The following is a 24,498-nucleotide window of genomic DNA, read 5'->3' as shown; positions in this document are numbered from 1 at the left end:
AGTGCATTTCTTAGTTTTCACAGCTCGGTAAAAATTTTAAGCCACTTGAGTTGTCAGAAGGGAATCCAGAGCTCGGTTAGGCAACGAAACACAATACTGCCTATGGTATTCAGATGAGATGAGAAACTAACAGGCTAGATCTGAACCGAGGACAATGTGATTGCTGTAAGATAGGCAGCAGGAAGTGTCTGCAGTGTACAACAGGAGATAAGGTGAGGAGAGCGATCTCACCAGAGGCAAGTGTTTTGCTCTGCACTCAGCTGAAAGTGAATGGCTGATCTGTGCATCCACATGCATACACCTTGTTTAAAACCCCTGGTTCTTTTCCTTCAAAGGCTTTCCAAACTCAAGAGCCACAAAGGAGCCTTCTGAAGGAATATCTCCTGGTGTTTCAATGGGACAGCCGTGCGCCTAAAAATTTCTCTTAACTTGCAGACCCACATGCAGCCTCCAGCTTCACAGATGTTTAATTAAAAGCGGATCCCACTTTTTCCACTGAGATTTCTCATCTGAGTGGGAGAAATGTTGTAAACATAGCAGATATTTGATATTTGTTTTTATTGGCTTATTTGACTTTGTAGATGCATTGTGTCTTCTTCTTCTGTTTTTGCATACCCACACGTTTAGGGGTAAGAAAATGCAGCTGTAACATATGGGATATGAAGAATGTGCAGTTTGAAACAAGCTTCCTGTATAAGCACTTCACTAGAAAGATCACACCTTTCCATTTCAGCTAGGTTACAGTGACCCAATTACTAGCAAAGTTTTCCACAGACCATGTTGACTGGTTCACAAATTGTGTAGCTAATTAACAAGACAAACCTAATATGCACCAGTGGGAGACTAGGCTAATCTAAGTTGTGTGAATCGTTTAAAAAAGAAATTGCAATGAGAAGCAGCACGTGTATTTGACAGGTGCAATGTACCCCATCAAACCAAAAATCATTTGAAGGAATACATGTGACAAGAGGTCCTTCACAGGGCAGTTGATAAGGGGATTACTTGACTGGTGCTTTTTGGCAGGCCGATACCCCATTCTTAGAAGTCGGAGGGATTTGAAGATACACATAACCAAGTGTGCACAAACACACAAAAACACTGTGTCTAAATGCTCGAGCTTTTCCCTCATATTGCTGAGGAGAGCACAGATTCCACCAGAAATCTCCCGGCAGGGCCTATATCAAAAGCTTAGTCTGCTGCAGCAAGGATCACACCTCTGGGAATTCTCCCCACAAACACGTAGCTGAGAACAAAGGCAGTTATTGTCAAAGTGTGTTCCGATTTAACTTATAATTACATTCAATGAGGAAAAGCAAGGCAATCTAGGCTGCGTGAGATATCACATCCAAAGTTTCAATGAACCGATTTGCCATAAAAGCTGAAGATAAAATGGAACAATGAGCAGAAAACTGAGACAATCAATGAGGATGCAAGTGATGCAAGCTTTCCCACATATTTAAAAAGCAGAGGGGAAAAATATTATTACAGTATTCATATCGTGCTACGAACTTCTGTTGCTCATGTTGAATATAAAATGCTGGTGCAAGTTCAGATAAAACAGAACATTACTGCTGTGCTTCATAGTTCATGGGTACTTTTGTGTAAAATACTGACTTCAGGAATTTCATTTCTTGTGCTGTTGTGTTTCAACTTTTTACATTGCCTCAGAAAAATTCTACAGCGCTTTGTCCATTCATGCGTCCTTGTGACTACTTATTCAGTTCAGGGTCGCAGACGGGCCCTGCCGTGCAAAATGCACCGATAACAACAAAAAAGAAAATTTTAGGAAAAAAATAACAAAACCAAAAACACAACAATTATACAGAAAACTTCAATGGAATCAGTGGAACCTAAGTCGGTGGTGGCAGGTACAAATCTTTTCTCAGTCTTTGCATGTCTTCGCATGAATTTTAAACAGAGTTTGAAAGGATGGAAGATGAGATTGGAATCATAAAGTACCTTTTTAACAAAGGAGATTTGAAATTAGAATTTCATACACTACAGAGTGTGAAAAATTATTATCAGTGTTTAACCCAGCAACAGGGTCTCTGCCATTGGTATTACAAGTCCCTCACTGGACCCAAGCTTCTTTGATTTTTTAAATACAGAAACTAGTCATTTTATACTATATACAATAAAAAACTCTCTCATGTAATTAACAGTGTGTTTAAAAAATAGACCATCTTAGCCTGACAATTAGCATTATAGCTGACTGATGTATACACATCACATTATATCACATAATAAGTGCCACATGTAAATGTCCACCTTCCTTTGTTAGTTTAAAGCCAGGAGAGTTAACAGTTTTGCTGATATACTCTATGACAAAGAGTATTAGTATTGTTTTTATTTTAGCTATGTGTGGTCTCTTGACAGAGACAAACATTGGCAAACATACAGAGCATTGGATAACACTGGCAGGCAGAACTCTGGTATCATCGGTGCCGATTCACTGCAGTGTGCTTTTGGCATTTGAACGGACATTTTAATGATATATGTTGAAAGGTGATTTACATTGTATGAATGTCCTTATGATTCTGATCTCATTGATCTCCTCCTCCATCCCATTTAGCAGCACATAAGGAAAGGACTTGCTGTGTACTACAGAAAAAAGAAATTATATCGACTTGTCACTAATGACGGTTTCCAACCACTCAAAATAAATAACATTCTCTGTACATTTAAATGAGTATTCTGAAAGGTTAATGTGTGTGTGCAAGTAAGCAATATGAAAGTTATAACATAACAATTATATAAGTAATTTACACTTGACACCTACTTTATTGCATACACCTTGCTTGTTTGGGTTGGACCCATTTTTGGCACAGGCTCAATAAGTTTCTGGAAACATTTCCGCATAGATTTGGATCCATATTGACATGATAGCATCAATGATGTGAATCTCCCTTTTCACCACATCCCAAAGTTGCTGTGTTAGATTGAGATCTGCTGCTTGTGGAGGCCATTTGAGTACAGAGAACTTAATGTCATATTCACCAGCTTGAAAGCAGTTTGAGATGATTTTGAGCTTTGTGACGTGGCGTGTTACCCTGCTGAAAGCAGCCATTACAAGACGGATACCCTGTGGTCACAAATGGATGGACATGGGCCGCAACAATACAGTTGGCTATGGCTTTTAAACGATGCTCACTTGCTACAAAGTGGCCCAAAGTGTTCAAAGTAACCATCCTCTCACACTATCGCACCACTAGTAGTAGGCTGAACTACTGATACTAGGCAGGATGGATCCATGTTTTCATGTTGTTTATGCCAAATTCTGACCCTTCCACCAAATGTCGCAGTGGAAATTGAGACTAATCAGATTAGGCAACATTTTTCCAATCTGCACTTGTCCAGCTTTGGTGAGCTCATGCAAACTGTATCCTCAGTTTCCTGTTCTTAACTGACATAACCCATCTGCTTGAAGGTTCAATAGGCGAAGCATTCAGAGACATCTGTATATCTTCTTACATCGCTGATTAGATATTTGCATGAACAAGCAGTTGTGCAGATGTACCTAATGAAGTGGCCAGTAAGTGTAGACAGTAAGTCCTGAACATTTGTAGAGCAGCATGTTTTAAGTAAGCTATAGCTTAGAGACTTGCTTTTATGACACAAAGACTCCAGTTATTAAAAGAATGAGGCAAACAACAGAAAAAGCACTAAATTGAGAGTGGGAAGAAAGCCTAATGGTGGTAGATTATAATGGTATTACTACTTTGTGAGACACAAGTAGGGTACATGCAGCAGGCTTGAGGTGTCTGTGGGATGATGGGACTGACACGCAGCAGATGAGTCACACAGAAGCTAAGCAGAGGGGTGAGGATCATAAAGACTTCTGCTCAGCTGTGAGCAGAAAAGAGCGTTGCTCCAGTGAGTCATCCTCTACTGGTTTTGACCTTTGCCACTCAGACCTTTAACTGCTGACTGTTTACATCCATAGCTGAAGGTCTATATGGAATCCTTGGGTGTTTATACTCCTTCGTTGCAAGCCAAAGATGATGTAATGAGGGATTTTTCCAGTAGGTTTCAGTCAAAAGTGCTGCAGTGGCTCACTACCTTTGCAGTTTAATGGGATTATGACAACATTGTGATATATTAATCTTGTTGTGATATTTATGTTAAGGTAATATGGAGATGAATTACACTCTGACTACAACCAGTATTAGTCACAATTTTAGAGGCTTTTGATATTCTAAAATCAAGTGAAACACTTGCCTGGAATACAAAATAAGCATCCCCTATCATACGACTTTAGATCAGCAAAAGGATTACTTTTTATTACGCATCTCATTATTACTGCAACAGAATTTAAAGAATATTTTCAAATTTTGGGACGTATACACTTCTGCTTTCTTGCTAAGAGTTTGACAAGAAGATTTATATCACTCTTATGTGCATCCTTTAAGTATTAAACTATAGCCAGGAGCTAGTTAACTTTACTTGCATAAATTTGGGGGAGAAAAGAGACACTTTGCCTTCTGTTGCTTTGGAATCGAATCAAAGTAACAGCCTATGTGCTGTCACTGTGCAAGTACATATCCAGAACATATCATCTAGTTAAACTGTACACTGGTATTTCTGAGGATTAAAACACTGAGAGACAAAGTAAAAGCCGATGGCGAGCTAATTTTATTTCTTTGGGACAAAACCAGAATAGCTATTCTTCTTTTCCCCCTATATGCTAAACCAGAGATGTGAAAAAAAGAGACAAATGACTTAAAATTTTGAATGTGAGAGAATTTCACAACAACAAAAAAGGTAGAATTCACAAGTCTGAATTAAAAAAAAATATAAAACTGTGTCAGATGTGACTGGTGATTCTAGATTAGATAACTGAACAATGCTTAAAAAATTGCTTTAAAAAATTGAGCAGACAAATACCTGGAAGATGCCAAGTTTGCACTCCTTTTTTTTGAAAACCTTTAGTTAAGCTGACCAACTACAGGCTGTAACTTCATATTTAGTAACCATACATAACAGAGGTATCTTCCCATGTCATCGAAATCTTGAAATCGAAAAAGCTTATTTTGCCAGATGTACAACCATTACAGTAACTAAGAGGAATTCTATGTCCTGGGTCATGTAGACCTCAATATAACAGTTGGACTAAACCAGTGCACCATAACTAGTAAACACTCCATCAGCAGCAGTACATTATGTAGTGTGCCTGAAGCTGACCTAACTCATTCCAGAAGCTGCATAGTGGTCACATGTACCTAGGTCCTTTGCCAAGCCATCCCATCCAAGTCAATTTCACAGCTCGCCTGTAGTGAGTTTTTTTTCCCTTCTTTCTTCTCTTTCAAACTCAATTTCAGAGACTTCTGGGAGACAGCAGTGGCCTCACTGTTAGTCGATCACATTTTCTCATTAATTTAAAGGCACCGTAGTTGCTGTTTAATTCATTGTCTATCCATGTGTATTAAGGAAACTGCTTCGCCATAGTTTAAAAAACCCAAACAGCCTCAGACGTATGACACTGTTGTTCCAGACTTGATAAACCACCAGTCAGGATGTGTTACAGTAGGATGTTCTGGAGGACTGTCGGACACAGAAAAAAGCTTAAAACAACTCATACACATACAGTTTAGTGTGTGATCCTAGTATATCTCAAATGATGTTTTTCACAGGATATGTGATCTAATGGCTCTCTCAGATGAATTGCCTCCCCACATATGTCCGAGTAGTTACACCTCTATCAGTATCTTTCTAGATGTGATTTGAACTCCAATTTGTAATTACAAAATTATGAGGATTTTTCTCTATTACATTAAAAAAATGAAAAATGAAAGCATGTGTATGTGAAGGTGCATGAATTTGCATTCTGATGCATGTACCAGTACGCTGCTGGCGCAGGTGTGCAGGGACTATTTACATTCATTTTATGAGCTATAAACGACAGAGCAGGAATCTTAGGTTCATCAAATAATCGTCATTCAGTGGGGGTCATCCTGATTATCATAGCATTAAAGCGACATATGAAACAACCATTAATAATTCATAAGGTTGTCCGCCTCAATTAAAGGGCTTCCTTCTGGTCCTATATCTGGCTTGTACACCAAGTATTGGTTTTCTTCATGATTGTTAAGGTGTTATGTCTCCACCTAAAGGTACTCCGAGGAACTGTGTGGGGATCGTTCATCTATGTGTGAGCCCCACATGACAAAAAGCTGAACTGATAGGCAGGATAATCATATAAACACTCAGAGCAGCATTTTAATCAGGGCCAATTATAGATCTCTGTCACATTTAATGACACATTAGGTACAAGTTGATACGATTAGGCTTGTGAAATTAGTGGAATTCAAGGGAGATACTGTACTCATCCAATTACAGACACATATCTATAGTTTTTAATTTGAAAAAAAGCAATTATTACCATTAATGCAACTGTAGATAATGCATTACAAGTAAAGTTTTATTATTCAGCTTTAAAAATAACATTACATGCTCCCAAAATGTACAATAGATTAAAATGTTCTCTATAGAATTGCACAAAGTGTCAAAAACGTTTCATAAAGTGGTTTAAATAGTGAGAAAACTACAGGAATTCTGAAAATTTTTCCTTTACTTTCTCTTCAATGTTTGCATAGTATTTCATTTGGACAAGTATTGCTTTGGCGGCCTGTAGCTCTCCTGAAAAAGAAAAGAAAGAGGGTGAAAAAGGAGGTTTAATCAATGACTCACTCTTAACTTAAAGGGAAGCTTCAACTAGATTACAAAAACACACAAAGAGGAATGAGTGGGAGGAATAGACAGTGTTTCAAAGCAGCATCTGAATATTATTACCTTTACGAAGAGCAGCATCTATATGCACTGTCAAGTCTGCCAGTTTTCCTGCAAGTAAGGAGAAGACAAGTTCTATATCGGCACGTGTTAACAACACACCCCACACGTGGTGCTGTTTATTCACAGTGAAGAGATCTACTTAGAAACTGTAGAGACTCTATACACATAGGTAAGTCTGTCACGTACTGACTTTACTGGGAGGCAATTATGACTGTTTCTGTAATGTAATGGGTCATTTGTTATGTAAAATTGGGGGCAAATTAAAAACTACTGTAGCCAGTGAAACTGTTCCCATTGGACGAGCACATTTCTTAATATCGGAACATCGAAGCCTATGGTTTGTCCTCTTCAGAGACAAGGTTAAATTTTAATCATACTTAAGCTCAATAAAAACTCATCAAAATCTGCAAGTTCAGCCACATGCGGCATGATGCGAGCTATACTGAATTGAATCTGAAGGCACACAATTGTATCTGCTCCATCAACCAGCAACTGGCTCTGTTTGAAAAATCCAAAACAAGGGTATAGGGACTGTCTTTAAGGACTAATACATAGCAGCATGTGGAGACTGCTGTCTGCCATGTATAAAGAATAAGTCGCTTCCAGTAGCAAACAGACATACATTATATACTGTACAGTTTATTACTGTGTATTTGTTTGATGATCTTTTCATTTAGTATATTTCATTGTTCATGTCATTCTCACCTTGGATTCAATCTCCCTACATATGCACTCCACCAGTGCTGGTCTGTTTGGTTGCTGTGAAAATGGGTAAATCCCTTGCTTCTCTGTTGTATTTCTGACAAGAGTAGCTCCTTGAGGAGTGTTAGATGTAGTGCTACACTGCACTTGAGGTTACTATGGTAACCACAGGTGTTTCCAGATAGACCAGAGCTGAAATCTAAGGGATTGCAACCTTAACCCTTAAAATCAAGCATGTGTGCAGCTCAGCCGTTAAGTGATTCTCATCTCTCACTTTAATAATTGACGATTTAGACTGAAGTAGATACATCTGACATGTAGAAAAACGTGTCTTACACATCCACTTTTGCTACATTGGGCAAATGACTTACTAGAAATCTACTTAAGTAATGTTAAAATAACAACTTGTTTACCTTTTATATCTCGGCCAATCATAATGGCCTCTTCTGGACTCTGTGCTTCATCGAGGGATTCATTAATCTCCATCAGCTTCATTAGAAAATTTGAATCAGCTCCAGAGTCTGTGCCCTCTTCTATATTCATTCCCTCTAGTTCCAGCTGAAACATATGATGGGAATCTGTCAAAGGTTGCTCCTTTAGATCTAAGACACTAGTTTTGACTGTCAGATGGTGACGAACATGTGATCACACAGACAGACCTTGTAATTACGAATTTTGCCACAAGTTAAATCAGAGATTTGAAACTCACCATATAAAGACCACGACTCAAAGGCTTAAGCAGAGTGTTGTATGCTTTGTTAATGAGTGCAGACTGGCTTTCTGAATACTCCTGTTCTTTCTGCAAAAGAGGGATGTGTTAGAATTATTTCTAAGCATAGCAAGTTCAATCCAAAATCATTTATTAAAAAAGAACAGAAAGGCTGTATTATAAAAACAAAAGTTTTTATTTGTATTGCTGTGGATTTGAAAGAATGAACCTTTACAATATTCACAGAAAATGTGAGTGATTTTACACTTTGCAATTGCAATCTATAGCATTGTCAAAAACCTTTGTGATACTGATAATTAGCTGTATGACATGCATCAACTCTTGCAGTCAAGCAGTTTGGGACCCTTCAGGAGATGCAGGTGTAAGTTTGACATGACAAATGTGCGGAAACAAGATGTGAGGATTGGGTGGGAGCGGGGGTGAGAGCTCCGAAATGGTTGGCAGATCTGAGAACATTTTGCAGCTATCAGGTCTGTCGGCTCTGGTGAAAATCAATAGTCGGAAGCTCTGCCCCATGGGCCCATCGTGTGAGGCTGTTTCTCTAATAACAACCAATGCAGTAGGTGGCTGCCTCATATAAGTAATGACTTTTCTATATATGATGCAAACCCCTGAGGGTGGAAGATGTCTAATTAAGAAAAAAATGGCCAGAGGTGGTGATAAATAAAACAGATTCAGTACAATATTGGACAGGTTGTGTATAAAGAAACAATTTAGGCTACCTCTCCCCTCTCACATTCTGCTGAATATGAGTTTAGCTTTCATATCATATCATGACAACATTCTGCATTTCGCTTTTCCACCTGAGTGTACAGAATAAATTACACCCAAAGCAATACATCTCCTCTCCATCTTGCATTCATAATGCTTATTCTCATAAACTGCCATGCATTTTTCTTAATGATCTACAAGGGGGGAACTGGAAAATGGGGAGCTTTAACACTATTTACGACATTGTAAAATAACATCTAACACATTAAAACTCTGATGCACTGGGACAAGCCTTATTTCTTTATGTGAAATTGTTAGGTAAGCGATCACCCTTACAGTCTCACCGTAAATGAGCTGTGGGCTCAATAAGATCTGGCAGGAACCTCAAACCTGACACAAAATTCTTTTTTTAACTAAAGGAAGTGACAATTTACAAAAGCGAAGATGAAGAAAACATCAGACTTCTTTCCTAAGCATCAGTGAGTAAGTGCTTCATCAAATGACAAGTGGGAGAACCTAAATTAAACTGCCTTCCTTTTATTGTCTATTTCATGGAAAAAAGATCTCTAGTGGTTTAGTATTTACCTCGCAAAGTTATGGAACTCTTAAATGTCCATTGTACAGGATTTATTGTAAGAAAGGAACACTCACAATTAAATTAGTGTTTGCACACTGGTGTATGCTCAGCTAAAAATATGATGCAAAAAAACAAACAGTAAGGTGAGGGGGAGTCATATTGTTGCAAACTACACTCTCTGTGCTCGATGACACTAATATAGGTGTTCTACCTTCTGCAGTTACATAACCTACCATTTATTTTGCCTGAGGAACTTCTCTGCCCAGCCACTATGCGATTTTACCTGTACATTTGTCATTGTCAGACTCAATTTGGCTGAGTTTGTCAAAACAGCAAGCATGAGAAGGCACTGGTTTGTATATTTGCTGAGTCTGGGATATTTACATAAGTTAATTACATCAGAAATTAGCAAAAAATTTAAACAAATGAACAACCAAAGCTATATAATTATGTAACCTTAATGTTAGCTGCATTCTGTGTGCTCGTCTGGAAGGGAACAGAATCCCAGCCTCAGTCCTACATACTGCTCCTTATTAATTTTTGATGAACAAAAAAAAAAAATAAGTATGTCACAGAGTGACATTTCCTGGCTTTTTTATGGCTAAGGTTCCAAAAATATGCAAGTGATAGGTTTTTCCAAGATATCCTCTCCCCTTGGTACGTATCTTTATCTTTCAAACTCTAAATTTGCTGTCTCTCAGCACAAGCTGAAATACCCCTGATGACATCACAACAAAATTGTGTCATTTTTCTTCAACTTGTCAAAACTCTTCCAGAGCAATAGACAATATCATCCTATTTGTAGCTGGGGGAAAAAACCAAACCAAACAAAAATACTGCAGTGCTACTGTACACCACCGCAGTGGATTTTAGATTAAACAATCAGAGGCACAAAATAAAATTGGAAAACTGATGATATAACTTTAAATATGAGAATTATTTTTAATACGTGGACAAAAATTCTCTTCTGATGACTGCCTGAAGTCCAAAAAACATGGACATCACCAAATGCTGTTTCTCCCATTGAGACCCTCTGCTAGTCTTAACTACTCACTTCCTGCTTGTTTGTACGTCTCTCCCTTCCATTTTATCTTCATTTAATGAAAAGCATGCTCTTCTATGTTGAGATCAGGTGACTCACTTGGCCATTGAAGAATCTCCCATTCTTTTGCCTTGAGAAGTTCTTGGGTTGCATTTGCACTATGTTTATCTGTTATCTGTTAGATGCTTGATCAGTAAACACTTGTGGGGCATATTATGTTCCTTCCAGTAACACTGCGTCTACCATGTTTGGCAGATGACGAGCCATTTCTCTTCCTATTATGACTTCCTTGTTCTTGAGTGTAACCAGTGTTTTGCATCTTGTTGTAAACCCATTCATGAGGGCATCTCTTGATTGTAGACTTTGACAATGATATTGCTAGATATAACAAAAGCGGTTTTCTTACCAAGTAAAGAGATCTACCATCTACTATAGTTGCCTTCCATGGTCCATCAAGGCTTTTGGTGTTGTTCAGCTGGCCAGTGCTTTTCTAATTTTTCATTTTCTTTTTTGAGTATTATGGTGACCCTATTTACTTGCAGCAATCTGACATCATATTAAGAACTCCAGTGAAAATCTACTAGATATTAGTTCAAAACTTTGAATGAATGTCAGATATTATATCTACTTAAAGTTTCATAAAATACACAAGGAATCAACCTCACCCTCACCATGACTGTGATTGTCAATCAACTGTCCAATTACTTATGAGCATCTGAAAATGCCAAAGCAGGTAATGCAATACTTTGTATTAAACCCATTGAATCAAAGTTGAAAGTTGAAAGGTGTCATTTTAACAGTTTTAAACATCTAAAATCTACCTTGGTGGTGCACAGAGGCCAAATTAAAAAGACTGACATTGACTGAATACCGATGGAACTTCCTTAGTGTAATTAGAGTTTATATGGTAAATGTATAGCGCTTTACTAGTCCCTAAGGACCCCAAGGCACTTTACACATCCAGTCATCCACCCATTCACACACTGGTGATGGCAAGCTACATCGTAGCCACAGCCACCCTGGGGCGCACTGACAGAGGCAAGGCTGCCGGACACTGGCGCCACCGGGCCCTCTGACCACCACCAGTAGGCAACGGGTGAAGTGTCTTGCCCAAAGACACAACGACCGAGACTGTCCAAGCCGGGGGTCGAACCGGCAACCTTCTGATTACAAGGCGAACTCCCAACTCTTGAGCCACGATCGCCCCATATAATGGGTCAATATACACAAACACAATCAGGACTGTTTTCACAATTAAATAATTGTTTCAGTGATCTTATTAAGCCAAACCGTCCAAATTTATTTGACTAATTAAGAAAATACTCAGCATATAAAACATCTTAATAGTCACAAGATCTTACCCCCTTTTTTCACTTTATTATTTTCAGGGGAACAATCTCAGCTACTTACTTTTCCTAATCTATCCAAATAAACTCCTAAGTCACAATTTAGCAGCTTGTGATCAAACCTTTTATCCTGGTGGGAGTTAGAAAGTGTCCATGCATAAGGCAAGATGAGTAATTGAATGAAAACTTCTAAACCAAAGTTAACTTTTGCTTTCTTAACCTGTATAAATATTTAATATATTTAATATACCTCTGTTTTTATTATTTTAGATTTTGCAGTTATAATGTAAAATGTTTTGGAAAGCAGGTCCTAGTAGGCACTTTTACATTTCACAGCAGGAAAGGCACAAGTGTAATTATCAACATAAATAACATAAACTCATGTTGGCTTACTGGAGTTGCCTCCTGGTTTTCATAGCTGAAATAAGCAGCCATGAATCTCTTCACATACACTGATGCAATTCAACATGTAAAGCTGTTTATATTACTAGACTGTCCATTTATACACTACCCCCCCCCGGCCCCCTTTTTATACCCCTTTTGTATTTTTCCCTGAGAAGCAAATGCTTGTTCATCTACACTGCTATTTAGTTTCAATTCCTTAAACTTGCTTCCTATGCCTTGAGCTTGCTTGGTAGCTTAACACAAACCAAGTTCCCTAACCAGGCCCTACATTTGTCAGTGTCTTTTAACAAGCCCATCTTTCTTACTTTGCCCAGAGTTACTCCCATGGCCAAGTCACAATGAATTATCATGACAAAACAAAAATGCACACACAAGTGGACAAATGGGGACAAGGGGTCAGACCCAATTTCCTGTGTCACAGGGCAACTAATAGAAAGGAAAGTGTTCTCTGACTCATAGACCATCTCACTCAGCAGATCTCTATTCCCCTTACATTCCCCCTCCCTACCATAGATTTCTGGCTGAAGTTGTCTGGATGAAGAGACCGCTGGAGCTGCAAGTATGTTTTCTGCAGCTTTTGTGTGTCCAGTGTGAATGTGTAGTCACTGAAAAAGGTAACACATGATAAAATGAATAGACTGGATTCATTTGGAAAGCTTTTTAAGATGGTGACATATGTTAAGGTAAACAAGAAACTCACCAATCCATGATCTTGAAGTAGGATGTCCCTTCTACAGGGGGCTGCACTGCTTTGCATGACACGCAGAAAAATGCAGGTCTTTTGTCAAGAAGATGCTTACAGTTCCAGCAGTTCAATTTAATTTGACTTGTGCAGCAATTCCTGGGTGAAGCGGATTGATTAGTGAAGTAAAACAGCTCTCTCTCCTTTCTGAGTGCTCTGAAGTTCATGTTGCTGTGCCATGTGCCCCTCCTGTGGAGGCTGGTAGACATACTGTAAGCTGTACATGTAACAGCTTTAGAAACAAGCAATCGGTTGGTGGTTAGCCAGCTTGGGTGCAGTACAGCCCGGGATGAGCCAACAATCCTCAAAGAGTTGACAGACAACATTTCTGGAATTAAAATGCACTACTCGCTGTCGTGCACTCAATAAATACACAAAATGTTCACTGTCAAAACACATCTCTTTCCGGAAAAACAAACGAAGAAGAGCGTTCTTCTTCTACGTTTTGTAACACTGTCACACTGCCGCCGCTCGGTGGGTTTCGAGTTCTTGATGGAAAACCAACAGCTAGCTGGCAACAGCAAACGCAATTTGTGAGGAACTATTGATAAAGTAGCCTTAGTTTTGGACGCAGCACACCAATTGAAGTAAGCTGAACACCTCACAAAATGTTCAGTGTTTGTTAGTAGTGTACTAGTGTCGTTTTAGGTGCGGCTTTTGCCGAGGATGTAACGATAACAAGAACCCCTGGTCTGCATGTAGCTAGCTTAGCTCACTAGCTGAACAGTATAGCTTAGTTTGCGAACATGTCTTAACAACAAAAAGCCTTTATTCGTGGTCGGTACTGACAAATAAGCTGGTTGTTGTCAGATTCCAGTTCACGGCCTTAAAAACAGCGTTTCATGTTATTTAAGGGCACATGTGAAGAAAAAAAGCACCCGGGTTTAACTTTATGTTGAGTAGCTTGCTCAGCTAGCTGGATGACAAAGGCATCCCATGTTATGGTTGAGCGGTGACAAAAACAAATTCAAACTAGCTTATTTTTATTATTATTTTAAATAATCACCCATTTAAGAAGCATCAGCTTAAAACATCACTTAATGCACGCTTGCGTAACTTTAATTGCCTTTTTCAGAAAGTCTAGAAAACTGCATTTTCATACCAATTGGGTTGTTTTGTTTTTTTCTTTCAGATTCAACTGCATTCTGACAAAAGAGGCAATGCTTCATGAAGAGTTCTGGATACTCAGTGAGTGGCTAGTCCGCCAAGGACATCATCAGGCACTGGAGCACAGATAACACCTCCAAACTTGTGAGTATTTTATTGACTAAGAGTACTTGTTGCTGCTTCATCGTCCAAGAGTACTTGTTGCTGCTTCATCGTCCATCCATACAGGCGGTCGCAATACAACAGCTGCTAGCTGTGTGAAGAAAAAAAATTCTCTGAACACTGGCCAGTGTAAATATGCTTATTTGGCCAAGAATCAGACTAGGCGTCTCGACTATTTGTCATTACAGTTTCCTACCAAAGTACAAGCTCTGTGATGAATGCCAGGTCTTCATTCTTGGTGTGTGTGTGTGTGTGTGTGTGTGTGTGTGTGTGTGTGTGTGTGTTTTTGGGAGGGTGCAAAAGCTGACTGTAGAGTATTCCAGAGAGACACTTGTTGGAGACAGCAGCTTCTATAAGGTAAACAGGATCTCTTCCTGAAGGTCGAGGGAGGTACTTCTCAAGGCCCCCACAGACAATACTCTGGGTATTATTAACGGAAACCGCTAAGAATAGAGAGCAGGGGAGCAAGGTGGCTCCTCTGGCGGTCACGTTGTTTGGGTTAAACAAGCCAAAACGGAACATCTTCTTAAGAAGAGTGACTTCTCGAGCTTTCATGCTGGGTGTGGCAATTTAGAGGGCTTTATCTGGCTCTGATGTACAGCAGAGGTAAGGGAGATTAGTTGTGGATTGCTCTTGGCTGTTTATGTATGGAGGACTTGTGCTTTACAATTGGAATTTGTAAGTAAAACAAATTTTCATACCTAATAGGACATTGTTAACCTATCATTTTACATAAGCTATGTATTATGTGACTTTTTTTTCAATTTAAAAATAATAGTTTTGGCTTGTCCAGCAATATCCCCCAGACAATGCATTACCTACCTACTAAAGGAAAGAGTCTCTGTATGTTTTTGTGTCTGTTTACTCAAACATTCATCATAAGGAAGGTGATATATCCTAGTATTGGGACAAAATTTTCCTGCAATGCATTTTTGTACAAATTGCAAATGAATAAATAAATGAATACATACATGTATGTATTTACTCAGACATACATGTTTGAGTAATCATGTCTGGTATGTCATTACTTGTGTTTCATAAGTTTGTCAGTTATATTTGGATGATGAATTGATTTTGTGTTAATCAGCTGACTTCACTTTGTGTGATCTAAAATTTTTGAGGAGATATTACTTTTTATTGGAGTTTGACTAATCTATTCATGTTTCTTCTTTCTGAAGGAAAAATTATATCAGACAGTATATTGGAATTGGATCGGATTTTTTTGAATCACCAAATATTGGTATTAGTATTAGTACAACCAATACAAAGCTAATAGCAAAGAAATCAGAACGATGTTAAATGATAATTCAAAGGATTTAATAAAAAGTGTTGGATTACCTGTTTTGGCATTTTCAGATGCTCGCAAGTTACTCCTTTAACGATGTTAAAGGAGTAATTAGCAGTCGGGCTTATAACGCTATAGCCTCCAAAGTAGCATTGCTTTGGCTACAGCATTTTTCTCTTTGGATCCTATTTGGGCTGGCTTAATTATCTTTACTGTCACCTTTGTGTTAATACCTACATACTAAAAGAAACATCTTGAGTGTGCCCTTGTTAGAGTATGGGTTTGTGGCATTTTGTGGGACTGTAGCATAAGGTTTATGTTGTTAACTCATGGTAATGTGACAGTGTACATTATGTCATACCACCTTGTTAATAATGCAAAAGTTATATAATGAGCAGTGTAAGGAATTCCTTTCTTCAGCGAGTAAATATGTAACAAAGTGAATTCATTTTTAATTTTGGTGACTGTATCCACAGCAGCTTAGTAAGGCTGTCTGCGTGTATCTTCCATCCAATTTGAAATTGTCTCACATGCTGGATTATGAGCAACTCCACTATCTGTTATATCACCACAGTTGTGATGTAAAAACGAATGAGTAATGAAAGTCGAGTTTCTGTTTAATTATTTAGCAATGGTTATTACATTAACATGTGTATGTGCTTTGTTCAGTGAACGTATTCATGGCCACCCCACCATAAGAACAATTTAAATCTGTGGGTAACTGTTCAAAATTCACATTTTGAGGTTGGTTACACACTTAAATGATAAATGAACTGGAACTTATATGGTGCTTTTCTACTCAATTTGAACACTCAGAATGCTTTCTTTCAACAAGTCTCATTCACTCAAGCACATGCACATCCATACAGCACTTTTTATCTAATGTAAAAAGCATGAGTGAGTGGGCAACTTGTATTCAGTGTGTTTTCCTTTAGCAATACTGTTTTCCCCTAAAATAAGTCATTTTGTGACTTACTCATGCTTCGTAAATTACATTCCACATACAATTAAATTAAAATGTTTCTGAACTTGAGTGCCAAAATCTTTTAATATGCATTGAAAACCCTGCTTCATTAATTGGCTACATTACTTGTAGAGGCCGAAAACCCCATGTTAAACAGATGGATGAATCTCATGTTGTCTGATCACTGTATTATTGTAGGGTCTTTATCTTACAATGTAAATTGCCTTGAGGTGGCTGCTGTTGTGCCTGTTTTAGTTTTGGTACTCAGATTTTGTGTTATAATTGGCATCAGAATAGAGAAGTGGAATTTATGTATTATTACTGCTGACGAACAGTAATAATACAACCTCTCACGATTAACAAGTGTGAAATTACTGCCTGCCTAACTTAGTCATTTATCACGTTTACACCTTGCATACATATTGAAGGCAGCTGTTTCTTTGCCTGTATTTTTTTTTCTTAACATAGGCAGCCCATTAATACTTCACCTTAATCTTGTAGGAGTAACTTAAGATGCAGATAAATTTAATTTATATTTTATTGATTGCCATTTGGCCCTAACATTTGAAATGACTTGTCTGGTATGACAGTCCTTTGAAAGCAAGATTAATTGAGCCTGCTTAACAATAGGTAAATCAATAACATGGTAGTCCACCAAGTAAAGTTAAACACCAAAGTCTTTGTCACAATCGCTATTCATTACTCCTGACAGCCTTCAAATTAACCATGGTCAGCGTTCTGATGTGTGCCCTTGTTAGTTAGAATTATAGTATTGATTTTTCTGCTAGGTTTTTTGTCGTCGTTTAGGCAAAGGTTGCTTAAGCACTACAGGGAAGGAGTGTTTAATTTGTAAACAGACATTTCTGTATTGTTCTGATGTTTGACAGGGGTCTTTAATTCAATACATCACTGTCTACATTCTCTACGTTCCCACAGATAAACCATGATCCCCATCACCGAGCTGCGGTACTTTGTGGACACACAGCCAGCATACCGCATCCTGAAACCTTGGTGGGATGTCTTCACCGACTATATCTCTATTGTCATGCTCATGATTTCTGTTTTTGGGGGAACACTGCAGGTCACCCAGGACAAGATGATCTGCTTGCCCTGCAAATGGGTGGTCAATGAAACCTGCAAGAAGAACTTCAATTCAAGCATCACATCATCAGTGCCCAAAGGGATCCAGTATGATTTGGACCGCCACCAGTACAATTATGTTGATGCTGTCTGCTATGAAAATACATTGCACTGGTTTGCCAAGTATTTCCCCTACCTAGTATTACTCCACACCCTTATTTTTCTAGCTTGCAGCAACTTTTGGTTTAAGTTTCCACGGACTAGCTCCAAACTAGAACACTTTGTATCTATCTTGCTAAAATGCTTCGATTCTCCGTGGACAACAAGGGCACTATCAGAGACAGTGGTTGAGGAAAGTGACCCAAAACCAATGAAAATGAATGGCTCGATGGACCACAAGGAATCTGTAATAAGTGAGGATGTTGAAGCAAGTGTTCCTATGCTTCAAAGGACAAAATCACGCTTTGAGCAGGGCATTGTAGATAGAACGGAAACAGGAGTTTTGGACAAGAAAGAGGGTGAACAGGCAAAAGCTCTGTTTGAAAAAGTGAAAAAGTTCCGCATACACGTGGAAGAAGGAGACATTGTATACAGACTGTACATACGCCAGACTATTATCAAAGTCATCAAGTTTATTTTGATAATCTGCTACACAGGGTATTATGTGCATGATATTCAATTTAGTGTTGACTGTTCTGTAAATATAGAGAGCCTGACTGGTTACAGCGTGTACCGTTGTGCTCACCCACTTGCTACACTTTTTAAAATCTTAGCGTGTTTCTACATTAGTTTAGTGGTGGTGTATGGTTTGATCTGCATGTACACGCTTTGCTGGATGCTTCGGCGCTCCCTGAAGAAGTACTCCTTTGAGTCAATCCGCGAAGAGAGCAGCTACAGTGACATACCTGATGTGAAGAATGACTTTGCATTCATGTTGCACATGATAGATCAGTATGATCCTCTGTACTCCAAACGCTTTGCCGTGTTCCTCTCAGAGGTAAGCGAAAATAAGCTGAGGCAACTCAACCTCAACAACGAGTGGACACTGGACAAACTCAGGCAGAGGATAACTAAGAACTCTCAGGAGAAGTTGGAGTTGCACCTTTTCATGCTTAGTGGCATTCCAGATACAGTGTTCGATCTGATGGAGTTGGAGGTTCTTAAACTGGAGCTAATCCCAGATATTACCATTCCCCCAATCATTGCTCAGCTGGTTAACCTGCGAGAGATGTGGCTTTATCACACCCCAGCCAAAATTGAAGCTCCAGCTTTGGCTTTTTTGCGTGAAAATTTAAAGTCTCTGCATATCAAGTTCACCGACATTAAAGAAATCCCCTTATGGATCTACAGTTTGAAGAATCTCAGTGAGCTTCATCTGACAGGGAATCTCAGTGCTGAGAACAACCCTTACATCGTCATTGATGGGCTCCGGGAGCTCAAGAGACTCAAAGTGCTTCGTCTGAAGAGCAATCTCACCAAGCTACCTCAAGTGGTCACTGATGTGGGCATGCACCTCCAGAAATTGTCCATCAATAATGAAGGAACCAAGCTCATGGTGCTCAATAGTCTAAAAAAGATGGTAAATCTGACAGAACTAGAGCTTATTCGCTGTGATCTTGAACGCATACCACACTCAATCTTCAGTTTACACAACTTGCAAGAGATTGATCTGAAGGATAACAACCTGAAGACCATTGAGGAGATCATCAGCTTCCAGCATCTTCATCGGTTGGTCTGCCTTAAGCTCTGGTACAACCAGATTGCCTACATTCCTATTCAGATTGGCAACCTGAACAACCTGGAGAAGCTGTACCTGAACAGAAACAAGATTGAGAAGATCCCCAGCCAGCTGTTCTATTGCCGCAAGCTGCGCTTCTTGGATTTGAGCCATAACAACCTAACCTATATCCCAACAGATATTGGCTTCCTCCAAAATCTTCAATACCTGGCAGTGACAGCTAATAGGGTAAGTGATGTAATAAGCATCGTTTCCAAAGATTTTAATATTATCCTAATTATAGTTTGGAGTTTATCCATAATGCTTTATTTGTATTATTTATTTGCTGATAAAACAATAAATTAACTTAGAAGTCATAATTTCTTTCCTTTTCTTTCCCAATGGAAAATCCCTTGTTCTTTAAAATACAGATTGAGAACCTGCCTAATGAACTGTTCCAGTGCAAGAAGCTTCGCACTTTGAACTTGGGAAACAATTGCCTGCAGTCTCTACCATCACGATTTGGAGAGTTGACTGCATTGACACAACTAGAGCTTAGAGGAAATCGCCTAGAGTGTCTGCCAGTGGAACTTGGAGAGTGCCGACAGCTGAAGAGAACTGGTCTTGTGGTGGAAGAGGACTTGTTCAACACACTGCCCACAGAGGTCAAGGAACAGTTGTGGAAAGCGGACAAAGAACAAGCTTAAAAAACAGGTTTGCATCTGCAAGTACAGATACTGATTTACTGGCTCTGGACCTACAAGTTGGTCCCAGATGCTTGCCATAACAGGCAGTATTCCTGCTGCATTGTGCCGTTTCTAAGTTTGGGCATCAAGAACCAGTGCCAGATTGGTAGAACCAAAATCCTGGCAGTTTCTGGTTGTCTTCTTAGTCTATTTGATTTATTAATTCCTTGACAAAAAACTTCTCAGGCCTTTACATTATAATCCAGTAATGATGCTTTTTAGCAATAATGTAGTTTGAATCTTGTGTTTACATTTTTATGCCTCTCGATTATGGTATAGAAGACAGCGTATGCAACACTCGGAGCCAATTTTACTGAAAAGAAAAATAACACTGATCAATACTAAAAACATCAGGTTTAATACATTAAAATATTCTGTCAGGTGTTCTGGTTTGAAGGCACAATGAGATGGCAAAATTACTTCCAAGACATCTTTATTTCTGTATATAGACGATAATCACCTGTTTTGAGTTACAAAGATGCTATTGAGAGTGATTTGATAGTATGACTTAACAAAACAGTAATAACTATAGATGAGTGGAGTATAATTATACTGAGAGCCTTGTACCTAAAGGTGGTTTACAAAGTGGGAAGAAGAGGGCCATAGAGGACACTGTTAGTATTGTAGCGCTAAAGGGCTTTTTGTTAGTTGGTTGGCTGAACATCTTTTGATACTAGAATAGACAATTTGGCAGAATGGAGGGTTCGGTTCCCTCTTTCTATGGAAAGATGTGTGTTTGACCTAGTGCTTAAGGAAAAGCAATTATTCTGCTGAATATCACTTATTGCACTAGCATTAAAATGGTATTAGTGAAGCATATCAGAATACAAACCTTACTGCTAGTATATCTTTAATGGAAAATAACATTTTCACACAAAAGTATATGATATGTTTGCAATAACTTGCACATAACAAAATAAAATGCGGGGGAATGCTTAAAGATTTTGAATGAGATGAGTCATGTCTGCCTCATAGGAATTCAGATTAAGTTTATACAGAATGACAGTGGTGAAATTAAAATGGAGCCTGAAAGTATTTGCAATATGTCTGTCAAACGTAGAGGCTTAAATGAGATTGGGGCTTTTTTTTTTTGTAGCAGATGTAAAAAGAATCACTGGTGATAAGCAATGATAGCTCAATAGCTACAAATAAGAAAGACCAGACATGTCATCATGTCTTTAAATGTATTTTTTAAGCACCTCGCCTCATGTTCATTTGTAGTTTGTTACTATAACATTGTAATATTATATTTTCTACCTTGATAGGATTCAAATTCTGTTACTTTATTATTACTGGACTGCATTAGTGTGCAATGTTCAGTGAAGAAGCTGCTCACCTATGTGTGAGAAAACACACATCCTAAACGTTAAATGTTGGAAATGTTACATATTACTCACTGAGGTGAGGATAAAAGTCACTTTTACTGTTTTCTGCTGATATTAAAAAGCTAGTAGTAAAGAAGTTTGAAATTTTACTGCTACAGAATCAATCTACATTCCAATTAAATGAAAAGAAAATGAAGTAAATCTTACAAGTCGATCAGATTAGTTGCCTTATTTTCTCCTCTCATTGTCATGAATTGATTGTTATGTTTCCGTTGTCTGGTCAGATGAAAATTGTTAGTTTTTCAAAGTGCACCATAATAGTCAACCCCAGATAGTGATGGAGCTATTGTCATAGTTTCCTTTTTTGGGGGGGGGGTCACTTCTTGCAAAATTTTCAGAAGTGACCATGCTTGACACTTAATATGTCTTAAGTTGATTCCCCACCCCAACACATACCCAGTTTCTGTTTTTCTTGTAACCTCACCTTGTGATATTGAGTATGGTTAAATGTTGGTTTAAATCTGATCACCGGTCTTGTTCCTCACTATTAACAACTACTGCAAAGAGTCGGGGTCAGCAGAGAGCAAACCTTGTAATTTAAAATGTCCGGTAAAACTTCTACAAGGCTGTACCTAGCTGTTGAGTTTAGATTTTGGTTACTGAAGATGCACAAAGTGTAGTTTATTATTAATGTTTTATTTTTATTTATTTATTTTATTTTATTATTTTTTTTTTAAAGCTCATCTGTCCAAAAGACTGTTGAGCTTATGCCAGGCATCCATGGTGTATTGTTCATTCACAAGACAGTGTTAGTCACAATATAATCAAGCTTGCACACACAATCACCCAGTGAATCTTCACCTAAGTTGTGCTCAAGATCGAGGTCATTTGTTGTTTTATGGGCAATAACCTCTGAGTTGTGATGGATCGGGTGTCAGATAAGCTACTATGTCATTGACGTTCTGGGTTTTGGGGAAGGGTTTTATCTGTTTGTTGTTTTTATACCTTTCTTTGTTTTAGTACTAGATGTACTTCTTGCAGAAACGAGTTCCTGTTAAGGAAAAGAAAAGATATGTTTTTTGTTTTGTTTTGTTTTTTAAATCAATAATCAGACTTAATTGGAAGTAACCAGTGCATTCTTTTCTCAAAATATAAACTTTATTTCTCATAGTTAAAGGCAGATTTAATCTTCACTAGTTTTTAATTAAGAAAGAGATTTTTAGGTAAAGGTTTACTTGTTTTTGCTCAGTTGAGAGTGACTGTTCTGTATTTTTGTTTTGACACAGTGACCAAGACAAAGCTAAAAATGTGGAATCTGATATTGATCCACAGTTCTGATGCAGCATAACACACAACAGAAATTCTTGTATTTACCCCAAGAAAAATACAATTCCTGTTCTAATAAAGATTGACTGAAGCAATATACATAATAGAAAACATTTCAGCTATGCGCATCTATAACCGTGACATGTTTGACTATGCTATGTTGTGCAGTATTACATTTATTTAAACTGTATTGTTAGTAATGATATAGATTTCTAATGTGCATTTGTATTCCTTTTGTCACATTGGTTTTACTAAAGACATGGTGAGATTTTCACATTAAGTAGATTAGAGATTGTTGTGCTTAAAGGATGCTTTTGCACTATAGCACTTCTCTCAGAACTTACTTTTAGATGTTGCAAACAAAAGTGTACAAGTTATTGTATGCACATAGAAAAACCTGTTTTGGGCATTTTCCAGTTTGGGAAGGTTTACCTGAATGACTGCCAGCCACGAGATTAAATTTAAGTTTACGCTTAAGCTTTTACATAGAAATATTAAAAAGGGAAAAAAAGAGATGGATTTTGGTCTTTAGTGGAGCATTTTGAGTGACACCCACAAACACATCAGCAGTACACCTATTTAGTAAGAGAATCGACTATTCCATTTAAAAGGGACATCATGTCATCACGTCTAAGTGATTTGTTGCAATCAGTACTGTAAATAAGTGGTCAGTGCATAGTGTAGTAACATTAAATAAACATGTTTTTGTCTTAGTCACTGTTAATCTTTCTTTTTTTTTCATTTTTATTATTAGACTAATTTTATTATTTTAATTTTGATATCTATTAGGATTATTGTAGAACTAAATTTCTCAGGAAAGCAGCCAGTACTCACTTTTTTTTTTAGTTCACTGTCTATTATTATTATTATTATTATTATTATGGTATTATTTTTTTATTATTATTTCTGGTATTTGTAATAATTTAAACAGTTGTGATAACATTTTTATATCAAATTTCTATACATTATTTTTTAGTTTTGTGTATTTAATAATAACTGCTGAATTGAAACTAAATGTATCTGTATTTTCAAGGAGAAACCACTTTATTTGACCTTGCTTGTGTTTTTGTCAAACATCTCATGTCTGAATTGTGTCTTCATTGTGAGCAATAGATAAAGCCCAAGTGTGTATGTCTGAATAATGGGACCTTACCCCTTGGTTTCTGTTTTCTATTTTTAATTTGTATTTTTTCCTCTTAAAATGTTTAATTTGGGTACAAAATAATTTTCCATCTTTCTCTATTACAATCAGACGTGTTATCTTGACACATTTGGTTTTGTGCAGTTTTGTTTTGTTTTGTTTTTTGCCAAAGGAACATCATCAATGCATTAGTACCGACACTGAGTGTGTTTGAACATGTTTCTCTTCATGTCTTGTACACCACTGACTCCAGTAAAATAAAAAAAATGAAGTAAGCCACATTTGTCTTGGTGTCTGTTGGGCTTTTGGCACAAACTTTTCTCAGAAATTGCTCACTGTAGTGCTAATGAAATTTACTCTGAAGATTTTATGAACTAATCTGTTCTCAGGTGTTTTACACCAGCACGGAGAACATGTCATAAACCCAAGCCTTGAATACTCGGAATTTTCATTAGAGGTGATGCTGTAATTTAGCTCGTTTTTATCTGACATTATAAAGAGCCTCTTCAAATCTTGACGTGCCATATATCTTAAAAACCTTCATCTCTGCTTTGTGCTCTGCCTATGTCTTAATAGCGTCATCACACAAGGGTTAAAAAAA

At 37.8% G+C, this 24,498-nt stretch overlaps 2 protein-coding genes across 3 annotated transcripts; one reads left to right on the top strand and one right to left on the bottom strand.

Annotated features, from left to right (window-relative positions):
• Window positions 1-6,233: 6,233 nt before the first annotated feature.
• On the bottom strand, window positions 6,234-13,509 carry hscb (HscB mitochondrial iron-sulfur cluster cochaperone). The gene is made up of 6 exons (XM_003454157.4): window positions 13,003-13,509; window positions 12,811-12,907; window positions 8,201-8,290; window positions 7,905-8,049; window positions 6,790-6,837; window positions 6,234-6,636 (listed from the first exon to the last, which is right to left on the bottom strand). The coding sequence occupies exons 1-6, from the start codon at window positions 13,368-13,370 to the stop codon at window positions 6,542-6,544; spliced, it is 843 nt and encodes a 280-aa protein (XP_003454205.2). The 5' UTR covers window positions 13,371-13,509; the 3' UTR covers window positions 6,234-6,541.
• lrrc8ab (leucine rich repeat containing 8 VRAC subunit Ab) lies at window positions 13,510-24,176 on the top strand. 2 transcript variants are annotated; one of them, XM_003454179.4, is made up of 4 exons: window positions 13,510-13,631; window positions 14,177-14,295; window positions 17,499-19,608; window positions 19,791-24,174. In XM_003454179.4, the coding sequence occupies exons 3-4, from the start codon at window positions 17,506-17,508 to the stop codon at window positions 20,064-20,066; spliced, it is 2,379 nt and encodes a 792-aa protein (XP_003454227.1). In that variant the 5' UTR covers window positions 13,510-13,631; window positions 14,177-14,295; window positions 17,499-17,505; the 3' UTR covers window positions 20,067-24,174. The 2 variants fall into 2 exon arrangements, with proteins under 2 accessions (XP_003454227.1, XP_019221551.1); XM_019366006.2 differs by lacking the exons at window positions 13,510-13,631; window positions 14,177-14,295 and adding an exon at window positions 14,319-14,991 and having other exon boundaries at window positions 19,791-24,176.
• The last annotated feature ends 322 nt before the right edge of the window (window positions 24,177-24,498 follow it).

Source organism: Oreochromis niloticus, linkage group LG12 (genome assembly GCF_001858045.2).
Source record: "Oreochromis niloticus isolate F11D_XX linkage group LG12, O_niloticus_UMD_NMBU, whole genome shotgun sequence".
Classification (NCBI taxonomy): Eukaryota; Metazoa; Chordata; class Actinopteri; order Cichliformes; family Cichlidae; genus Oreochromis; species Oreochromis niloticus.
Note: the sequence above shows the minus strand (reverse complement) of the source record. Positions and strands in the feature narration are given on the sequence as shown.